This window comes from Vigna radiata, unplaced genomic scaffold (assembly GCF_000741045.1).
Source record: "Vigna radiata var. radiata cultivar VC1973A unplaced genomic scaffold, Vradiata_ver6 scaffold_209, whole genome shotgun sequence".
NCBI classification, from domain to species: domain Eukaryota; kingdom Viridiplantae; phylum Streptophyta; class Magnoliopsida; order Fabales; family Fabaceae; genus Vigna; species Vigna radiata.
Window position 1 is genome coordinate 215,321 of NW_014543616.1, and position 17,893 is coordinate 233,213.

The 17,893-nt window shown below is 31.7% G+C and overlaps 2 protein-coding genes across 4 annotated transcripts; one reads left to right on the plus strand and one right to left on the minus strand.

Annotated features, from left to right (window-relative positions):
* Positions 1–332: 332 nt before the first annotated feature.
* Positions 333–1,036, plus strand: LOC106754678 (histone H3.2). Its single transcript, XM_014636731.2, has one exon. The coding sequence runs from the start codon at positions 433–435 to the stop codon at positions 841–843; it is 411 nt and encodes a 136-aa protein (XP_014492217.1). The 5' UTR covers positions 333–432; the 3' UTR covers positions 844–1,036.
* Positions 1,037–2,064: 1,028 nt separating this feature from the next.
* On the minus strand, positions 2,065–10,271 carry LOC106754677 (protein FAR1-RELATED SEQUENCE 3). 3 transcript variants are annotated; one of them, XM_014636730.2, is made up of 7 exons: positions 10,057–10,270; positions 7,173–9,500; positions 6,994–7,083; positions 6,555–6,704; positions 3,834–3,949; positions 3,659–3,687; positions 2,065–2,329 (listed from the first exon to the last, which is right to left on the minus strand). In XM_014636730.2, the coding sequence occupies exons 2-5, from the start codon at positions 9,384–9,386 to the stop codon at positions 3,839–3,841; spliced, it is 2,565 nt and encodes an 854-aa protein (XP_014492216.1). In that variant the 5' UTR covers positions 9,387–9,500; positions 10,057–10,270; the 3' UTR covers positions 2,065–2,329; positions 3,659–3,687; positions 3,834–3,838. The 3 variants fall into 3 exon arrangements, with proteins under 3 accessions (XP_014492216.1, XP_014492215.1, XP_022633759.1); XM_014636729.2 differs by lacking the exon at positions 3,659–3,687; XM_022778038.1 differs by lacking the exons at positions 2,065–2,329; positions 3,659–3,687 and having other exon boundaries at positions 3,851–3,964; positions 10,057–10,271.
* Positions 10,272–17,893: the final 7,622 nt, after the last annotated feature.

Genomic DNA, 17,893 nt, shown 5'->3' on the forward strand with positions numbered 1-17,893 from the left:
GGACCCAATTGAAACAAAACCCCCAATTTAGGGACCTACGAACCTATTAAACCTTTTCATTTTTATCTTTTAATTACTAAAATTTAAATAATTTATAAATATTTAAAAAATTCATACGGAAACTAATGACAAAAATAAAAATAATTAAATAAATAACCCAATCAGCTCTCATTTGAGTCTGAACTTCTTATTGGTTCATTCTCAGAGCCACGGATCACAATCACAGCCGTAATTTGTAATAAATCAACGGCTCATATTTAACCTATCAGCGACATAAATTCGAACTTTCCCGCTTCGTTTTCGTGCTTTCCGCAAACCTTATAAATTCTCACCCAAATTCCCCTAAGATTCGCATTCTCTCTATTACATACTTTTCAGAGCGATTCAATTTCTCAGTGAATCAAACTCTCTTCCTCTCTCTCTCTCTCTGCAATGGCACGAACCAAACAAACAGCTCGCAAGTCCACCGGAGGCAAGGCTCCGAGGAAGCAATTGGCTACGAAGGCTGCCAGGAAGTCCGCTCCGGCGACCGGTGGCGTGAAGAAGCCTCACCGTTTCCGGCCAGGTACGGTGGCGCTCAGGGAGATCAGAAAGTATCAGAAGAGCACGGAGCTGCTAATCCGAAAACTTCCCTTCCAACGTCTTGTCCGCGAGATCGCACAGGATTTCAAGACCGATCTGCGGTTTCAGAGCAGCGCCGTGTCCGCGTTGCAAGAAGCTGCTGAGGCTTATTTGGTTGGACTCTTCGAAGACACCAATCTCTGTGCCATTCACGCTAAGCGCGTCACCATTATGCCAAAAGATATTCAGCTTGCCCGCAGAATCAGAGGCGAAAGGGCTTGATAGCTACATGAGGTTTTCAAATGTCTTTTGAGATCTGAGAGATTCTGAGGCATTTGTTCAGAGTAGTCATTGTAGTTAGTTTGTTGATTTGTGAATGGGTGAAATAGCTCCTGAATTATAGATTTAGTTTTCTTCCGCTTTTACTTTTTGTTTTTAATTTACTTTTAATGGAACTCAACTTTTTATATTATTATTCTTGGTTTAATTTTGCATATCGTTATATAAAATTGAAATAAGAAAAGAGACATCAAATATGTATATCTTCTTTACATATTTTTATAAACAAAAATGTATATATCTAGAAAAGATTGATTATTAAATGTCAATAAAAATGAGATGGACATGTTCTACTTCTCACTGAAATTAACTAAAATAATTTTTATTGGCATGTTAAATGCTGTCAACTTCTACTTATATTGTTAATTTGACTATGTCAAATATGATTTTAATTTTAGATGCAAAATTGAAATTTATCATGATGATATATTTTAGTTTCAAATTTTAAAAATAAATAAATATATATTTGAACTATTTATCCAATTTTAATACGTTCTAACTCAATAAATTAACATGAAATATAGTTTAGTAAACTTACAAAAATTAACACTATTAAATTAAAATAATGATATTTATTCAATTTCAAAATTTAAGAACCAAAATATATTAAAATTTATGATAAGGATAAATTTTAATTTTGCATATAAATTTTAATAATTAAAAACATTTAATTCAATTATATTATTAAAAATTAAAAGTGAATGAATGAAAAATTTGTATTTCAAAATCTAAACAAATCTTCAAGTTGACATAAGAAAGATTTGTATTTTTGCTAAAGTTTAAAGAAAATGAAGAATCTATTCAAATGGATGAAAAATTGAAATGGTGAGAATTCTAAAGAAAAGGTTGAGTTGAATGGAAGAAACTATAAACACAAGCTATAAAAGGTAGGGGGAAGATAGAAATAAAGAAAAAGAACAATGATATTTTAACCTTTTTTAACAATTTTTTGACAATAAAACACGTGTTGCAATTCTATTTGTCTGTTTAAATTTATTCTAAAAAAATATTTGAAACAGACCCATCACAAACTATCACGTATGCGTTGTCAAAAAAATTATCAAAAAAGAATTGTTAAAAGAGACTTATTGTCAAAAAAATTATCAAAAAAGAGTTGTTAAAAGAGACTTTTTCAAAGAAAAATACAATGAAACAAGATTTAAATGATTTTGAAGGTTTCATATATCTACCATAGCAAAAACCTCTCATCTTACAAACACACTTGAATGTTCTTGTCATATACACACATATTTACCTGTAATTAAATATTACTGCCATTATTTGCCAGCTTAAGATAGGAACCAAATGCAAGAAAAACTTTTATCTTGCAGAAATTCTTCCTTCAAGTTGAAGCATGGTACAACATTAGGTTTTCTAACCACCTCACTTCCCCCAAATAATGATGGTGATTTTCTAACAAACCAAATTACTGCAAATTAAAAGGCAAACAAAACACTGATGAGAATTCTTCTCGCAAGATGGAGAGAAACAAAAAAGCAAGTGATCAAATAGAGTCAAATTTTAGTACTATTTCTCTATTGAATCTTCAAAATACACTAATGTTTATATTAAAAACAAATTAATATATTTTAAAAAATAAAAATCAAAGTCCATCAATTTATTATGAAGGTTCAGCGTAGGAACAATACCAAAAACTGAAGAATCCAAATTTGAGAGAACAATTTATGATGGTTTAAACATGCCTTTATAATGTAGATAGTAGTAGTAGACAACTACAATCAATAAAAATAGTATATAGTAATAAATAAAACCACAAAAGTAATAATAGCTGGAAAAAGAATATGGATGCAATTTGCAAAATCTTGAAGAATATTGTTGGATATGAATTAAAAGACAAGAAAGGAAAGTTATATAATGAATTTTTTTATAGTTTTTATATGATGAAATATTGAATATGTTATTTTATAACTATTTATGTAAGAAATGAAAACTGGGTATGTGAATGGACCGGCTTGTATCTACATAAACTCGATTTATAAAATAACTTGTTTATATACCTTGTATTTTAATAAGTCTTGATTTTTATAACTGCAACTGCAAAATTTATACTAAAACATTTCAGATATACTTCTTAAACACTAAAGGCATTTCAAGTATCTCTACATAAATTCTAAAATCAATCAAATTTAAATAAAAAAGTAAATTAAAATATAAAGTATATTAAACATTAAATTACAAGATATAAAATAAAATGAAATAGCATCAAATATCTTCACTAATTATGTTTTGTTTCATCCTTAATATAAACAAAATATAAAGTACTTCCAAACTAAAATAAAATAGCATTAAATATCTTCACTAATTATGTTTTTCATCTTTAATATAAATAGTGAGTAGCTTGCAGCAATAATGCAAGCTGAAGTTGGGTATAAAAAACCTGGTAAAAGTTTTATAAAAACAAAAATGCAAGTAAATTCCAGAGGCACTAAGACGCCAATAAACATGAATTTCAGACTCATTTTATGAGCAAAGGAACAATTTGTCTTAGATTTTAACAAAATTAATTTAGATGAAATAAAATCATATTGAAAAAATTAGTATTAAAAATGTAAGTATGTTGATAGGTTCAGTGGGAAAGTGTATACTAGAAAAAATAGAGGTAGTTATAACCTCGTGTAGCTGTAACAGGTTGTAATAGACTAGTATATATAGTCTGTGTTTAGGTTGTCAATATCAGTTTTTTTGCAGTTTTAGAGGAAAACAGGTTTTGGGGAGAGCTAAGGTAATCTCAAAATACCTTTGTACCTAAGAGGCATTGTTGTAATCCTGTCTCATTACAATAAAAATATATTCAGATTGTTATCATTTAAGTTGAATATCCAGAAAAAACAATGAAGAGCTTAGAATTTATAACTTTAATCCAATACTTTCAATAAAAGATGAAAGCAAAAAGCTGGAAATAGAATGCTTACAACTCCTAGAGCTGCTCCCGGATGTAGGCCATAGATCTCAGCATGGAGCCGAGAGTATCTCTAGAAACTTGGAATTTCACCTCAGTTTGCCCAGTAGTTGTCTTCGTATCCTGGAGCTGGATGATTTAGAACTATAAAATTAGACAAAAGATGTTGGACACAACACAATGTTATAGAATACAACGAAACTCTTTTCTTACACTGCATAATGTTGCATACTTAATCATGTCTGTAGAAGAAATATGGAATCTATTGGAGATCTCATATTGACTACATATATGGTCAAATTATAGTATAAATGGGTGCAAATCTCAATGGATTTTGTAAAGTTGATCTTGAAAAGCTTAAACTTCACTATCTAAAATAATCAAAATAACGGGGTCAATATCAAGTCTAAAATAATATAAATACTGCTGGGCTATCTAAAATCACTAACATGGTGAATTCTATAATCGAAAGTTAGATTTTAGTAGAAGTTGCGCAAAAACAATTGTTCATGCAACTCAAGGGGTGGTAGTTAGGTAAAGTTCTCCCACCAGAAACGATTCCGGGATTCAAACCTGTGACATGGTAAAAGAAAACATTTTATTTGCATTTGAAGATATCATATTCTCCGGAGTTGANTGCTGGATGTTCCCAATTCAGATAAATATCCAATAGAAAAGAAAATAACCATGTAGCTATCAGATTGTCTGGATTAATATAGTCTTATAACTCTAGTTACAAATAAACTAGTCATCCAAAAGCTCTCGTCCTACACCCATATCCTTTAAGACAAAATGAAAATTAATAAATTTATTAATTGTCCACCATAGAAGTTATTTGAGCTTCTAATATCAAAATTGGACTTATTAGTATATTTTATACCATTATAGAACATTAAATATGCTACAGAATCTACTTCAGTTCCATATAATACCGAGACTTCAACATCCAGTTTGATTAAATTTTAAAAATTCTCTAAAGCATTAAACCCAATGATTTGCAAATACTTTTATTTAGGAGCATTCACTTCTAGAGACCACGCAACTGACCTCCTCCTTGTCATATCGACATCAACTTTTCTCTCAATGTGCTTCTAAATATGATAGACACTGTACATANCATGGACCAACTCTCCAAACAGCTTAAGCTAACAAATGGTTTGTGATTAAATTTACATCTAACACATTCCCATAAAAAACCACTGGACTTGTAGCATGTTCTGTTAGGTTTCTTGGAACAAGAAACCCAGAACTCACACCGAAAGACACCTTGCACACACTCTCTGACACAGAAAAGCACTGTATAGTCTGTATTATTATTCTTGGTGACAAAGAACACAGTTCGTAAGCTTCCAAGGGAGCCTTCTCCCACCAAACAGGATGCAATAGTCCTGTCAACTAAGATACAACAAAACATGTCTGTCCCTAGACACTCCCTCTCCCTTATAAAGCTAACCCCTACCAAAAACAGACAACAACCAACCTCCTAACGGCCCCCATAACCCCCTTAACATCTATGTCTTATTTTTTTTTTTATTCCTTTCCTCCTTTCATAAACTCTCAAAGTCCTATCATGTTCAATACAAAGACCAGCTCCACCATGTGCAAATATTCAACTTAAGAACGGGAGTGACAAATATTGAACTCTTAAATTAATCATAAAATCTCTAATACCACCTGTTGAGGCTTGGGGAACCAAATTGCCAGAAAGACTTGGCCCACCTTTTTCATGTACTTTCCAACTTGTTATACCTATTAACCAAACCAAGCCATGTCTTCCACCATCTCACTGCTCATCAGTGGAATATAACACCTACTCATGCTGTTGTTTCCCCAATATTTGTCCAAGCCAAAACAATGGCTCTTATATGATATAAAGAAACAGCTACTCTAAGGGTTTAAGCTATTAGGTCAAAGTTCGTGATTGGTTTCTTTATCTAGCAATATACATAAGCTAGTTAATTCTTATTACAATGTTTGAGTCCCAGATTTTGTAAAATAAAAAGCTTAACATTGTATATAAGCCATAACACATTTAAACCAAATGATAGCCGGATTCTAATAACGACATTAACCCTAATGAGCAATGTTATGATAAGAACTTGGGTATTACGGGGTGCTTGATTTCCACTTCAAGTAGTATATGATGTTTGGTGGAGTATTGAAGCGTGTGGTTCTTTCTCTTTAATAACTAGCTTTTGAGAGTGGATTCCCCAAGTTCTTGGGTGTTTATCAAGTTGTTGTCTTCCTTCTTCTAATTAAGCTATATTATCAACACTAAGTACATGAGTCTTAAAGTTGCCAATGTTTAAAAGGCTTTTGTACAAGAGCACACGTTACAGAAATAAAAAAATTCATTGGTCTAGATCCTATAAATTCAAGTGTTTATGGTGGTTAGTCTTTTACATAACATCTTTTGACAGTAACACATTCTAAATAGATTACTTATAGATGGTTATACCAAATAGTGGTAAAGAATTTCAGTTGAAGGGTTAAACAGTTCAGTAATAAATACTTCAGCCTACTATTAGTGTGATCACAGTGAAAAAGAGAGGAAAATAAAATCATCAGTGGAACTTCTCAAACTTTAAAGATTGTAATCCTCAAATTTGGAGGTTTCATTTATATGAAATGAGAGCATTTGAAGTGGATAAGTACATTGACAAAAAGATTATACTTGATTGTGAAATGCTTAGGATCGAGTCAGAGTATATGATTATGATCTGAGTTTACATACCCTCAGATTGATGACAGCAACTCTATTGACTGGTGCATTTAACTGTTGACTAATGTAAGTCATTGATCTCAACATAGGCTCCAAAGTTACCCTTGTCACCCTGAATTGCACTTCTGTCTCTCCTAAAGGGCTCTTACCATAATCTTGCAGCTACAAGAGGAAGGGAAAAATAAATTAACAGGGAGGAAAGAATATTTCAGCACGTTGTACCTGTTATCTACACATGGAAAACAATATGATAAGTGAAATAACCTAGATTTTTAATATTTTAAACAGAGAGCATGAGTGTTAAATAGACATCTGGAAGCAGCTGATCTCTTACAACTACAGAGAATATTGAAGCCACATTAAATTAATCAAAGTATGAGACACGAGATATTGAGATATCTGTTTCTCGGTTAAAAAAAGATAATGTAAAGAGAACATAGGTTATACATACCTTCATGTTGATGACTGCAATTTTACTAGATTGGCTTGAATTCTTATTTTCGATGATCCAAGTCATAGACTTGAAACACATGAGGACAACCTGCATAGATAAGTAACAGTCAAGTAAAGAAGTAATCAACTTAAGTAGATGAAATGACTAATAAATACAAGGGTGATTCCAATCAATACAGAGTTGTCTCGAGGGCCACCATCCTGGTGAATAGAAACAGGAGCCATAGTAGGATGATTCAGATCAGTAACAGGAAGCCCAAGGCCACTATGATTCAAGTGATTTGACACTGAATCTTGCCAAGGCCACAGTGATGGGATGACATCCGAAATTGATGACGGGCTCTTCTTGCTATTGTCTTCCGGACAGCATCCATTACCCTGAGTTTTTGTAGGTTTGACTTTTGCAATATTTTTCTTCGTAATACCTACCCTTTTAGCACCCTCTCTCAAAGCATTCATTGCTACATTATAAGTCTCAATGGAAATTGCCCCTTCTTGAGCAAGCTTAATGGCTTCTTGACATAAACTATTAAAACGTATAGTGAGATTTTCAATGTTAAGTGGACCTGTTGTTTTTTCATCAGTTCCAAAACCAGATTTTGCATTCCTTGTCCATCGCTTTAAAATGTAGTGTGATGGAAGGGTAAGGACATTTGTTACAGTGAAAACAGTCAATACATGTCGACAAAGAATGCCAGAGTATTCAAACATCTGACAGCTGCAGTTTGCCTTCATTTCAGACATATTTAATGTGACCATGTATGCCTTGTGATCATGTTCATATTTTGCAACCCTGTATTTACTGATAACACCATCATTGTCAACATTACTTGCAGTATATGCAAAAGTTTCCACCAGTTCCTCCTGAAACTTTGCAAAAATCTTGTTAGTGTACATATTTGCTGCCTGTTGTTCCATTGGTGATGGAGTCCTCAGTACAGGCGTGTTACAGATAGTCTCATAATCTGCTTCTACTTCTTTTTCCAATGAATGTTCAAGTGATATTTCATACTGCCTAAAGAATAAAGGTATGGTTGTCTGTTGATTTACATAGCCATCAAAAAAGGAGTTTACCCCGTGGTTTGAAGTAATAGCAGCAAAGAAAGTATCACGAAAGTAAACAGGGGCCCATTGTTTACGAGCATTATATACTGCCTGAAGCCAGTCATTTTTCTGGAGATCATATTTATCCAGAAGAGACTTCCATGTTGATTCAAAATCCTCAATGGTCTCGGAAAAATTGATACAGCCATATAGATCCCCATAGAGTGAAGGATGAGCAAGGTAAATATGAGCTAATCTTTCTTGACCTTCTCTTAAAATGTGCCACTTACAAATACAGTGGCGAGTTTCTGGGAACACATGAGAAACTGCTGCTTGTATGGCCCTATCTTGATCTGTGGTTATGGAAACAGGTGGTCGATCATTCATAGCAGATAGCCACGTCTTGAATAGCCATGTAAAGGAAGACTCCGATTCGTCTAGAAGTAATGAACAACCAAATAAAACCATTTGGCCGTGGTGATTGAATCCTGTAAATGGAGCAAATGGGATTTGGTATTGATTTGGTCTATACATTGTGTCAAAAATTACAGCATCACCAAAGTAATTATAAGCTGTTCTTGACCTTGCATCTGCCCAGAATGCATTGGTCATGCGGTTTTCATCATCTAGTTGTATTGCATAATAAAAGCCAGGGTTTTCACCCTGCATCTTCTTAAAATAATTCAGAAGATTTTGAGCATCTCTTCCAAGGGTCCTCTTTTGAGAAGATCTTGCATAGGTAAGTGACCCGATGCTTCTCATTGGATGACATTGTTCTGCTAGAAAGGAGTTCCTAACAGAACTAATGGGCTCTGAATGATTTCCATTCAAGGAAGCACAAGATTCATTACGGGCATCAAATGTCGTTATAACATTCCTAGCAGCACCTACAGAATGTCTACTGGGTTGACGGTTCTGCACCTTTCTAGAGGAAGCAAGGGAATGGTTATGGTCCTCAACAAATTTTGTCACTATCCAGTTTGCATCTTTTCTCTCTACCCTAAGCATTGCATTGCAACTTACTATGTTCTTCCTTTTAAATACCTCTCTGGAACAAGAAAAGTCCCAAGTTATAATTGGACCGTCAGGCTTAGCACGGCTGAATTGACCAACATGTGTGCTAAATCCTACATCTCTTGCATATGAATCATAAAATGATTTTGCAAAATCTTCAGATTCAAACAGCATGCCCACAAGTGGTTTCCTATAAGCATCACCATCTTGGTTATTTACTTCTCTTTCAGCCAAGTTTACTTTCATATTTTGTTCCTCATCTTTTTCAGTTTCAACATTTTCAGAAGCAGGTCTATCACTGTTTTCCCCTTCATCTACTGCCTCAACATTCATGATAGCTTTGCAAATGATACAAAGGCTTCATTGGTTTTCCTTGAAAGGACTGGAAAACATGACTTGTGCTAATCCTTTAGAAGCAATGATGGAAATTTCCGGCATTATCTCTACCTACATAATGCATTGCATAAAAACATCAGTCAGCAAGAGTTCATAGACTATATACAATTATGCACTTAGGAAGTAATTTTCAAATTATATAACCCAGAAGGTTTAAGGAATGTCCAAAAGTTTAAAAAGTTCATATGAACAATACTGACAACCAATTAGAGATATTACAGATCCTACTGCATAATAATGCTAGTTTATTCTAACCCAGAAAGCAAGGTTTTTGACAGATTGGGTGATTTAATTTAAAAATAAAATTGTGAGTTTCTGTCTAAGAACCGAAACATCCCAATTTTGATTAACTTTGGAGAAAAAATGTGCAAAGTAAATAATACTCCAACATATGATAAGAATAATTTACCTGACCACCTACCCAGTTTTGCTTCAAAATTTTTACATAAATCATTTAATTCAAGAACATATTTTCTCTCTTTCTTCAAAAAAAAAAAACACATTGAACTTTCACTACCATAAAAATAGATAAATAAATTCATTTAAAAAAATCCAAACTTGTTCGCATTATATGTTGTAAATGAACAAGAAAGCAGAATTCACTCACCTGAGGACCCTAAAGAATGAACTGGGTTGAGCCAGAGATTGTGAGTGAAATGAAAACGCAGCGTTTTACGTCTACAAACCCTTGTCGTTGGATATTAGCGATTTTGAGGAGAGGAAGAAGAGCTTGAGTCACACCGTGGAAGAGTGGGAGTGTCCCAAAAACAAGAAACAAACATTTGTAATTCCAAATCTCATTGTACTTTCACACTCCATACTCACATTTTCCCATTTTTTTAAATTTTAAATCATATTACTATATATTATTATTTATATAAATAAAGTGAATGAAGTCTTCAACTCACCAACATTTCTACGTCATATACAAATGTTATAGTATAGGAAATTCTGAAAGAACATTTAGTAAAATAAGAAAAAATATTATTTTATAAAAATAAGTAAATTATTTTTATAAGTTAAAAATAGTTTATGTATTATTAGTGATCAAATTCTGAAATCATTTTTACAAATTAACTTATAACTACATTTGAACAAAATTTAATTATTCTAATATAAGATTCATAAAAATATTCCTTAAAACAGATTATTTTAATATATGATTGAATTTAGTCTCAGTCATGAAAACATATTTAAAATGATAATAACATGTATAAATTGATATATATGGAGTGAAAATAATATTTGGAATATTTTATATTTTGAGAAAAAAAAAGTGTAATTTTTAAATTAAGAGAATAAGAACATTTATAAGAAAGTAGGTTTAATTGATATTTTGATTCTATATTTATAGAATTATTCAATATCATTTCTTAATTACTATTTCTTTCAATTTAGTCTTTATTTTATTTAAAAGATTCAAAATTGTTTTTTTTTAATGTTAACATCATGTGAAAGATTATTCCATAGTAACTTTGCAAATTTTAATATTATTAACACTGTTAAGAATTATCACATAATAAACTAGAAAAAAAATGCATATTAAGACTATTTGAGTTATTCAAATATAATTATAATAGCAAAATATATACAAGATAAATAAGATCAATAAATTCTCTTATATTTAATAACTAATGTATAACATAAAGTTTGACAAAAGAACATATAAATATATTTGAATATCGATATACACAAAACTAATTAAGATGAAATCATAATCTAAGTTTCTGCTTCATTTCCATCTCATAATACTTGTTCCAAAGAAAGTTATTCATCTTCTCACATCGTAAAGATGATCATTGCAAACAGAAGAACAAACAAACACAAAACACAAAGAAAAGGATAAGCTAATTTTACCAAAGAATACACATATAATTATTTAAAAATAGCAAATTATAAGTATTCATCAAGAACTAACAATTCATAAACAACCAATTACTTACTTTAGACTTGACCATCTGGATACATGTATTGATATCAAACTCTAAGGGTTTTGCACTCGATGGTGGTGAAACAACTCGTTCATACATACTACTACACACCGAGGTTAATCTGTCAAACATCTATGATTAATACATGACCATCAAACTAAGGACCTTTTACTACTCTTCACGATATAACCATTATTCTCTATTTGAGATCGAAAGTTATTAAGAGTGTTAGAATAACTCCTAATATAAAGCGCTTATATCAATACATACACTATACACAACCATCTTAAGGACTTCTCCTTGAAATCCTTATAACATCATATACAATTTACATTCACAATTCCATCACATACCATTTTGGAATCTTATCCATATGTATCATCCATTAAACATAAATAAAATCTAATATAAATAAGGGTGAAATTCCATACAATATATTTTAAACAAATATAAGTCAAATATTAGAGAAAACAATCACAATGCTATTAGAACAAGATCGCTCAATGAACAAGATCCATCGCCCAGAAAATTACTAGATAAAAAAGGATATAGACCTTGAGGAAAAAGTGATGCTTAACCCCCTAAACCACTACTTATCGTCCAAAAGTAGAAGAGGTCACTGACTTCATGGTGCTTAGTGTCCAGAGTGACATTTAGCATCCTAGAGCCTAGTGGTTCTGAGGTTTGGTAGTGCTCAACATCACACAAGACAACTCAATGCTATACTAGAAGACAAAAACTTAGAAACTTGATCTAGATGGACTCAAGACTTATCCAAATCACTAAATGAGTATTCTTGGCATAGTAACTGAAGTGAAAATATGTTTTTAACTTAGATTGAATACCAATTTATTCAATTTATTCAGGAATTTAGTCCATCGATCAAACCAACTACCCAAAAACACAACCAGTAGATTTCATATAATGTAGACCAGATTTTAGAAAACTCAATGACTAGCCAAGTCCTAAATGACATAAACACATAATCCCAACATCAAACTCAGTTTATAAACCTTCTCCAAGAGTTTTCACTTAAACCTCTAATTCTATACCAATTTCAAATTAGTTTAGCAATCTATTTCTAAACCATAGCTCGACTGCCAAAAGACCAATTCAATACATAACTTTTATTTTTGCACAAACCAACAAAACAAAATAGCACAATAGCAACATGTCTACACATATCTACCATACCATATTACCATTTTAACATATCACACAATACACTATCATTGAAGTTCAAAATAGATTTTCAATAAGAATTCTATCCATTTATAACATATCAATTCAAGTTATCTAGTGGCTAAAATTTTAGAAATTAGGTATTTAGCTTTCCTTACATGTTATAAGCTTAAACAACTCAAAAGGCCTAAATCGCTTTTCCAACTCAAGGAATTCTATCTACATTCTTTTACAAGAATTGATTGGTTAGAAAGGAAGACTTTGTCGCCGTGACCATGAAGGAACTCCCCGATCTTCAAACAAATGACCCAATAATTAGAACTCTATTTGAGAAGGGAGAGAAAACTCAGAGAACGAGTTTTAGAAAGATGACATGTGTTTTAAGTAATGAGACACCTTAATAAAATTTCTATTTATACATTTTGTTTTTAATATTAAAATAGCATAGTCTCATTTAAAACACTTTATCAACTCTTAAGACTCTACATTTTAGGTTCTCACACAAACCACCATTTGAAAACAATTATTTACCCTCCTTCCACCTTGTTTTTTTGATTCACTGCCACTCAACAATCCTAGTCACCTTTATCTATTTGGTTTATCGCATGAAGTATTTCATTGCTAACTTTACTAACGATGTAAGGGCATATTCATCACATGCACCACAATCATGGCGCTTTTAAGGTTCACTCAATCCAATTTCAATGATAATTAAAATGCATTTTATGTTTATTTTATTTTATGTTTCTATTTCGAGAATGAAATTGTTGCTAGTGTAGGCCCTTGGAAGGGATAGAGCTATCGAGGTGTCCTCCATGTTTGGATGATGATGATGATGATGAATGGGACACCTTTAACAATTATCTCATGTCGTAATCTTGTTCCTCTCACGCCTTTAATCACCACAATCTCCCCACCAGCTCCTTCTACTTCAACCTTACTGAAGACTACAAAAACTACCACAAACTTATTTAGAAAAAGGAATGGATGGTTCCATTCACATAATCCATGAATAAAGTTTGGGGCATTTGTCACAACAAACCACATCACGATATACTCATTCATACCTTGACTTGAAAGTTATCTTTTATACATATTCATCCTATAATAAATTCAAAAGAAAACTCTTTATGTGGTCACTAATGTCAAGAGTTCCACTTTGTGGCTCGTGGCTGTATGAGAATCTCTATGAGAATCTTTGGCCAAAAGATGCAATACTAAAACCATACACATGAAGAAAGGATAAGGCTAAAAAAATATTTTTAAAGTTATTATTCTCAAATCAAATAAGAGAAATTCAAAAATCATTCCATCTTGCAAAACTTCATGTTCTCTCGTTTTCAAATACAATCACCATAATCACTCTCAAATAATTCTTTGTCAATCTTTGAGAACAATATATCACTTTAAACGAACATTGCATAAGAAAACTTTTTCTTTACACTATGAAACTTCTAAGAAAAAAATTATTGAAAGGAAAATGCCAAATATTTAAAATGAAAAACAAAAATAAAGTTAATATTTTTTAATTAAATTGGAGCTTTATTTTTTAATAAATGAGAATAGGTTAGGAAAAAACAATTTTATTTATGAAAATAATTTTTGCTTAGCTTTTATCCCTGTTATTTATTTATTCTATTTACTAATAAAAGTTTTACTAAGTCTTTTCATCTTCAAAAAGAAGTTGTGATTTTTAAAATTTAATCCATTTCTTCATTATTATTTTTTAAATTGTAGCAATATGATTATTTGTATATTGAAAATAATATGACTAAGTTTACGACATTTTAATAGTATTGCTAAAAATGTAATATGTATAAATTATAACATATCATTTAATAAAATAACTTTATTAAATAAAACATTATATAATTTGATATAACATAGCATATAGATATAAACATTATACAAAATAATTTTCTTTACTTGGTTGACATTCACATAGTTTTAAGAATTCTAGAATTTCTTCCACAGTTCTAATAATTTTATTTGTTCTTACAATTTATAACAATTTGATCACAGTATAAGGATAAAAATTAACTTACTATTTAATTGAAATCAATCGATTAAAAATATATCTTATCAAGAATCCTTATACGGTCTTTGATATTTAGATAAATAAATAAGAAATTATATTTTTTATAAAACAAATTGAGAAATTTTAAAGAAAAAAATTTTAGAAATTAAATATATTTAGTTTTAAAACTAAATTATAAAAGATGTACTTTATAAAAATAGTGTTAAACATTCTTTGATATGGAAAATGTTTTGCATCTAAAAAAAGGTTTTTGATTAAAATATAATCTTCATATATATATATATATATATATATATATATATATATTATATTGATGAAGATAGTTCATATGAATTTTACAACATAGAGAGAGAAAATACTTTAAAATTTAACTTAAAAATAAAATATATTCTTTTTATAATACTTTAAAAGAATATACTTAACTATTTTATTGATAGATGCAAAGTAATTATATATGGTTTTAATTTTAATAATGGAGAAGTTAACTGAAGCTTTCTAAAATAAATAAATAAATAATATAATTAAATCTATTGTGAAACTTTTTAGGTTAAACCCTTTAAAGGTTTCAATTTATGTAGGGTATTTTCAGTTTCATTTCTATTTCACTTTTTTTGTCAATTTGATCATTTTTATTGAATAATTGATTCAATTAAGTCATTATCGTTAAATCAACTTAATGTCCTTAAGTTTTTGTTGACATGTGAGGGTGACATGGATATAATTTAAGACGTGGCTTGTAGAGAGCGTTATACGTGGTTTTAATTAATCACGTGGCATTTTGCTAATAATAAATTTAAAAAATTGGGGTTTTATTAAACATTTTAAAATTAGGATTCATAAATTATAATTGAGTTTTGAAATTGGGAAGAGAAATTCTAAAGCGGAGTGTATCGCAAACACATGCAAAGTCCATAGTGGGGAGGGAAATTCGTAAATCAGGGCATTTGGGCTTCGTCATTGGAGTAAGGGTTGCTTTTTGGAGGTTGGACGTGAATCGCGAAGACCTTCAATGTGTATCGCAAGCGGTGCTGGTGTGGATTTTCGTTCCAGGTTAGTATATGTACTATTTGGTGGTTGTTGTTGTTATCTGGCGATGCTTTTTTGAATGTGGGGTTGGGGTTGTCCGAAAAAAGGTTGTACGCATATCGCGGTTGTGGTCTCGCATGTCCCCCATAATTAAATTTCCTTCTATGTTGTCTTTATCAGTTCATTAATGTTTTAATATTTGGTGTTGTTTGTTGTTTTACGTTTAACTATAGTTGTAGAATATTCTTCATTGTGTTGTCTATCATGGAGATGATATAGAGGTTGCTATTCACCATGGGGAGAAATTGGTCAACGAAGGGTGCCTAAAGTATGAAGGGGAAAGTGATACTATGTATTTTGACCCTGACAAGTGGAGTTACTTTGTTGTATTGAGTGTAGTAAAAGCACTTGGGTATGATGGATTTAAGGATTTGTGGTATTCTGTTGGATGCAGTCCTGTATTAGATGATAAGCTAGAACCTTTGAGTGATGACGTAGGAGCCATGCATATGGTCAATTTAGCTAAGTTAAATGGTCAGGTTCATTTATATGTTGTGCACATTGTGTCTGAAATTTATCAAAAATGATAAGAAGAGAATAAGGATTAAGTGTGTGGGAGAAAAAGGAGAATGTCCTTGGATGACTTATTTTGGTTACGTGGAGGCAATAGATACATGGCAATTGAGGATTGTGGTGGACAGACACACATGCAGTGGGGAGCACAAGTTGGGTGTGTTCAATGCAAAATGGCAAAGTAAAAAATTGGAAAAAATAGTGAGAGAGAATCCTAATGTTAAGGGAGTTGACATTAGAGATAAAATAAGTAGAAAATGGAACATAACAATATCTAAAAATATGGCTTACAGGGCGAAAGCCTATGCTTTAGACAAAGTAGAAGGGTCCTTCACAATGCAATATTGTAGAATCTATTATTGCGCTCATGAGTTATTAGCAAGAAACCCAGGGTTCACTATCAAGGTTGAAGTTCAGGAAAATGATGGAAAACACATGTTTTTGAGGTTCTATGCATGCCTCAAGGCATGCAAAGATTGCTTGGTCTCATGCAGGCCAATCATTAGCCTTGATGAAGCCTTTTTGAAAGGTAGATATCGTGGAGAGCTGTTAACTATTGTTGCTCGAGATGCAAACCATCAAATGATGCCACTCGCATATGCCATAGTAGAGGTTGAGAACAAGGACACTTGGTCATGGTTTATGGAGCTACTCATTGAAGATCTAGGTGGACCTGAGGTGTGTTCTTCAACAAAAGGTATGTCTTTAGTCTTTTATCATCTTATAATGATTACTTGAAATAAAGATCATCTTATAATTGTGAGTGATTCACAGGGACTATTACTAGTTGTACAAAATCTATTACCTAGAGTTGCTCACAGATTTTGTGTAAGGCATTTATATGCCAATTTCAGAAACAAATTCCCTGAAAAGAACCTAAAGAAGCTTAAGTGGAGGGCAACAACATCAACCCATCCACAAAAGTGGGAGAATGAGATGAGAAGTATAAGAGAGGTCAATGAAGACACGTTTCGCCACTTGATAGCTATTCCTCCAAGGTGTGACAGTCTTACTTTAAATTTATTTGACTTTCTCATTAGTTAAGATACTGATTATATAACTTACATGTACATTAAAGGTTTTGGTCCAGATCAAGGTTCACAAGCACAACTCAATGTGATACCTTAGTAAATAACATGTCAGAAGCCTTTAATAGTGTTTTGGTTCACACGAGAACAAAACCATTTATTACAATGTTGGAGGAGATCAGACTTTACATGATGAAAAGATGGGCCACTAATAGGTCTAGGGTAAGCTCATAAGTCAAGAATTTGTCCAAAAATACTCACTAGACTAGAAAAGGAGGCTCAACTAACAAAGTACTGGATTCCTAGGTATTGACATATTTATTTCCTTTTGAATAGTTGCTAGTTTGCATTACTAATGTTGCCTAATGTAACACAGTTGGTCTGCACGAAAGATATTTGAAGTCAGACATGTATCCCAAAGTGGGGACAAGTTTGTGGTGAACATTGATGATATTCATGCTCCTGCAGAAAATGGAGCATAAGTGGAATACCTTGTGTTCATGCATTGGCAGAAATGAGGTTTCTCAACCTAGATGGAGAGGACTACATACTTGTATGCTTTCTCACTTCAACGTATCAAGAAATGTACTCCTCTATTATGTATCCTATTAATGGAAACAATGTGTGGGAGGTAACCCAATATCCAGACGTTATGCCACCATAAAA

Excerpts from the sequence above, each read along its gene's own strand:
- LOC106754678 (XM_014636731.2), top strand. The coding sequence starts at position 433 with ATGGCACGAACCAAACAAACAGCTCGCAAGTCCACCGGAGGCAAGGCT.
- LOC106754677 (XM_014636729.2), bottom strand. The coding sequence starts at position 9,386 with ATGAATGTTGAGGCAGTAGATGAAGGGGAAAACAGTGATAGACCTGCT. Across the intron at positions 7,084-7,172 it reads GTGGCCCTCGAGACAACTCT|GTTGTCCTCATGTGTTTCAA; the intron begins GTATTGATTGGA and ends TTATCTATGCAG. Across the intron at positions 3,950-6,554 it reads TTGCTGTCATCAATCTGAGG|CTCCAGGATACGAAGACAAC; the intron begins GTATGTAAACTC and ends TAAATCATCCAG.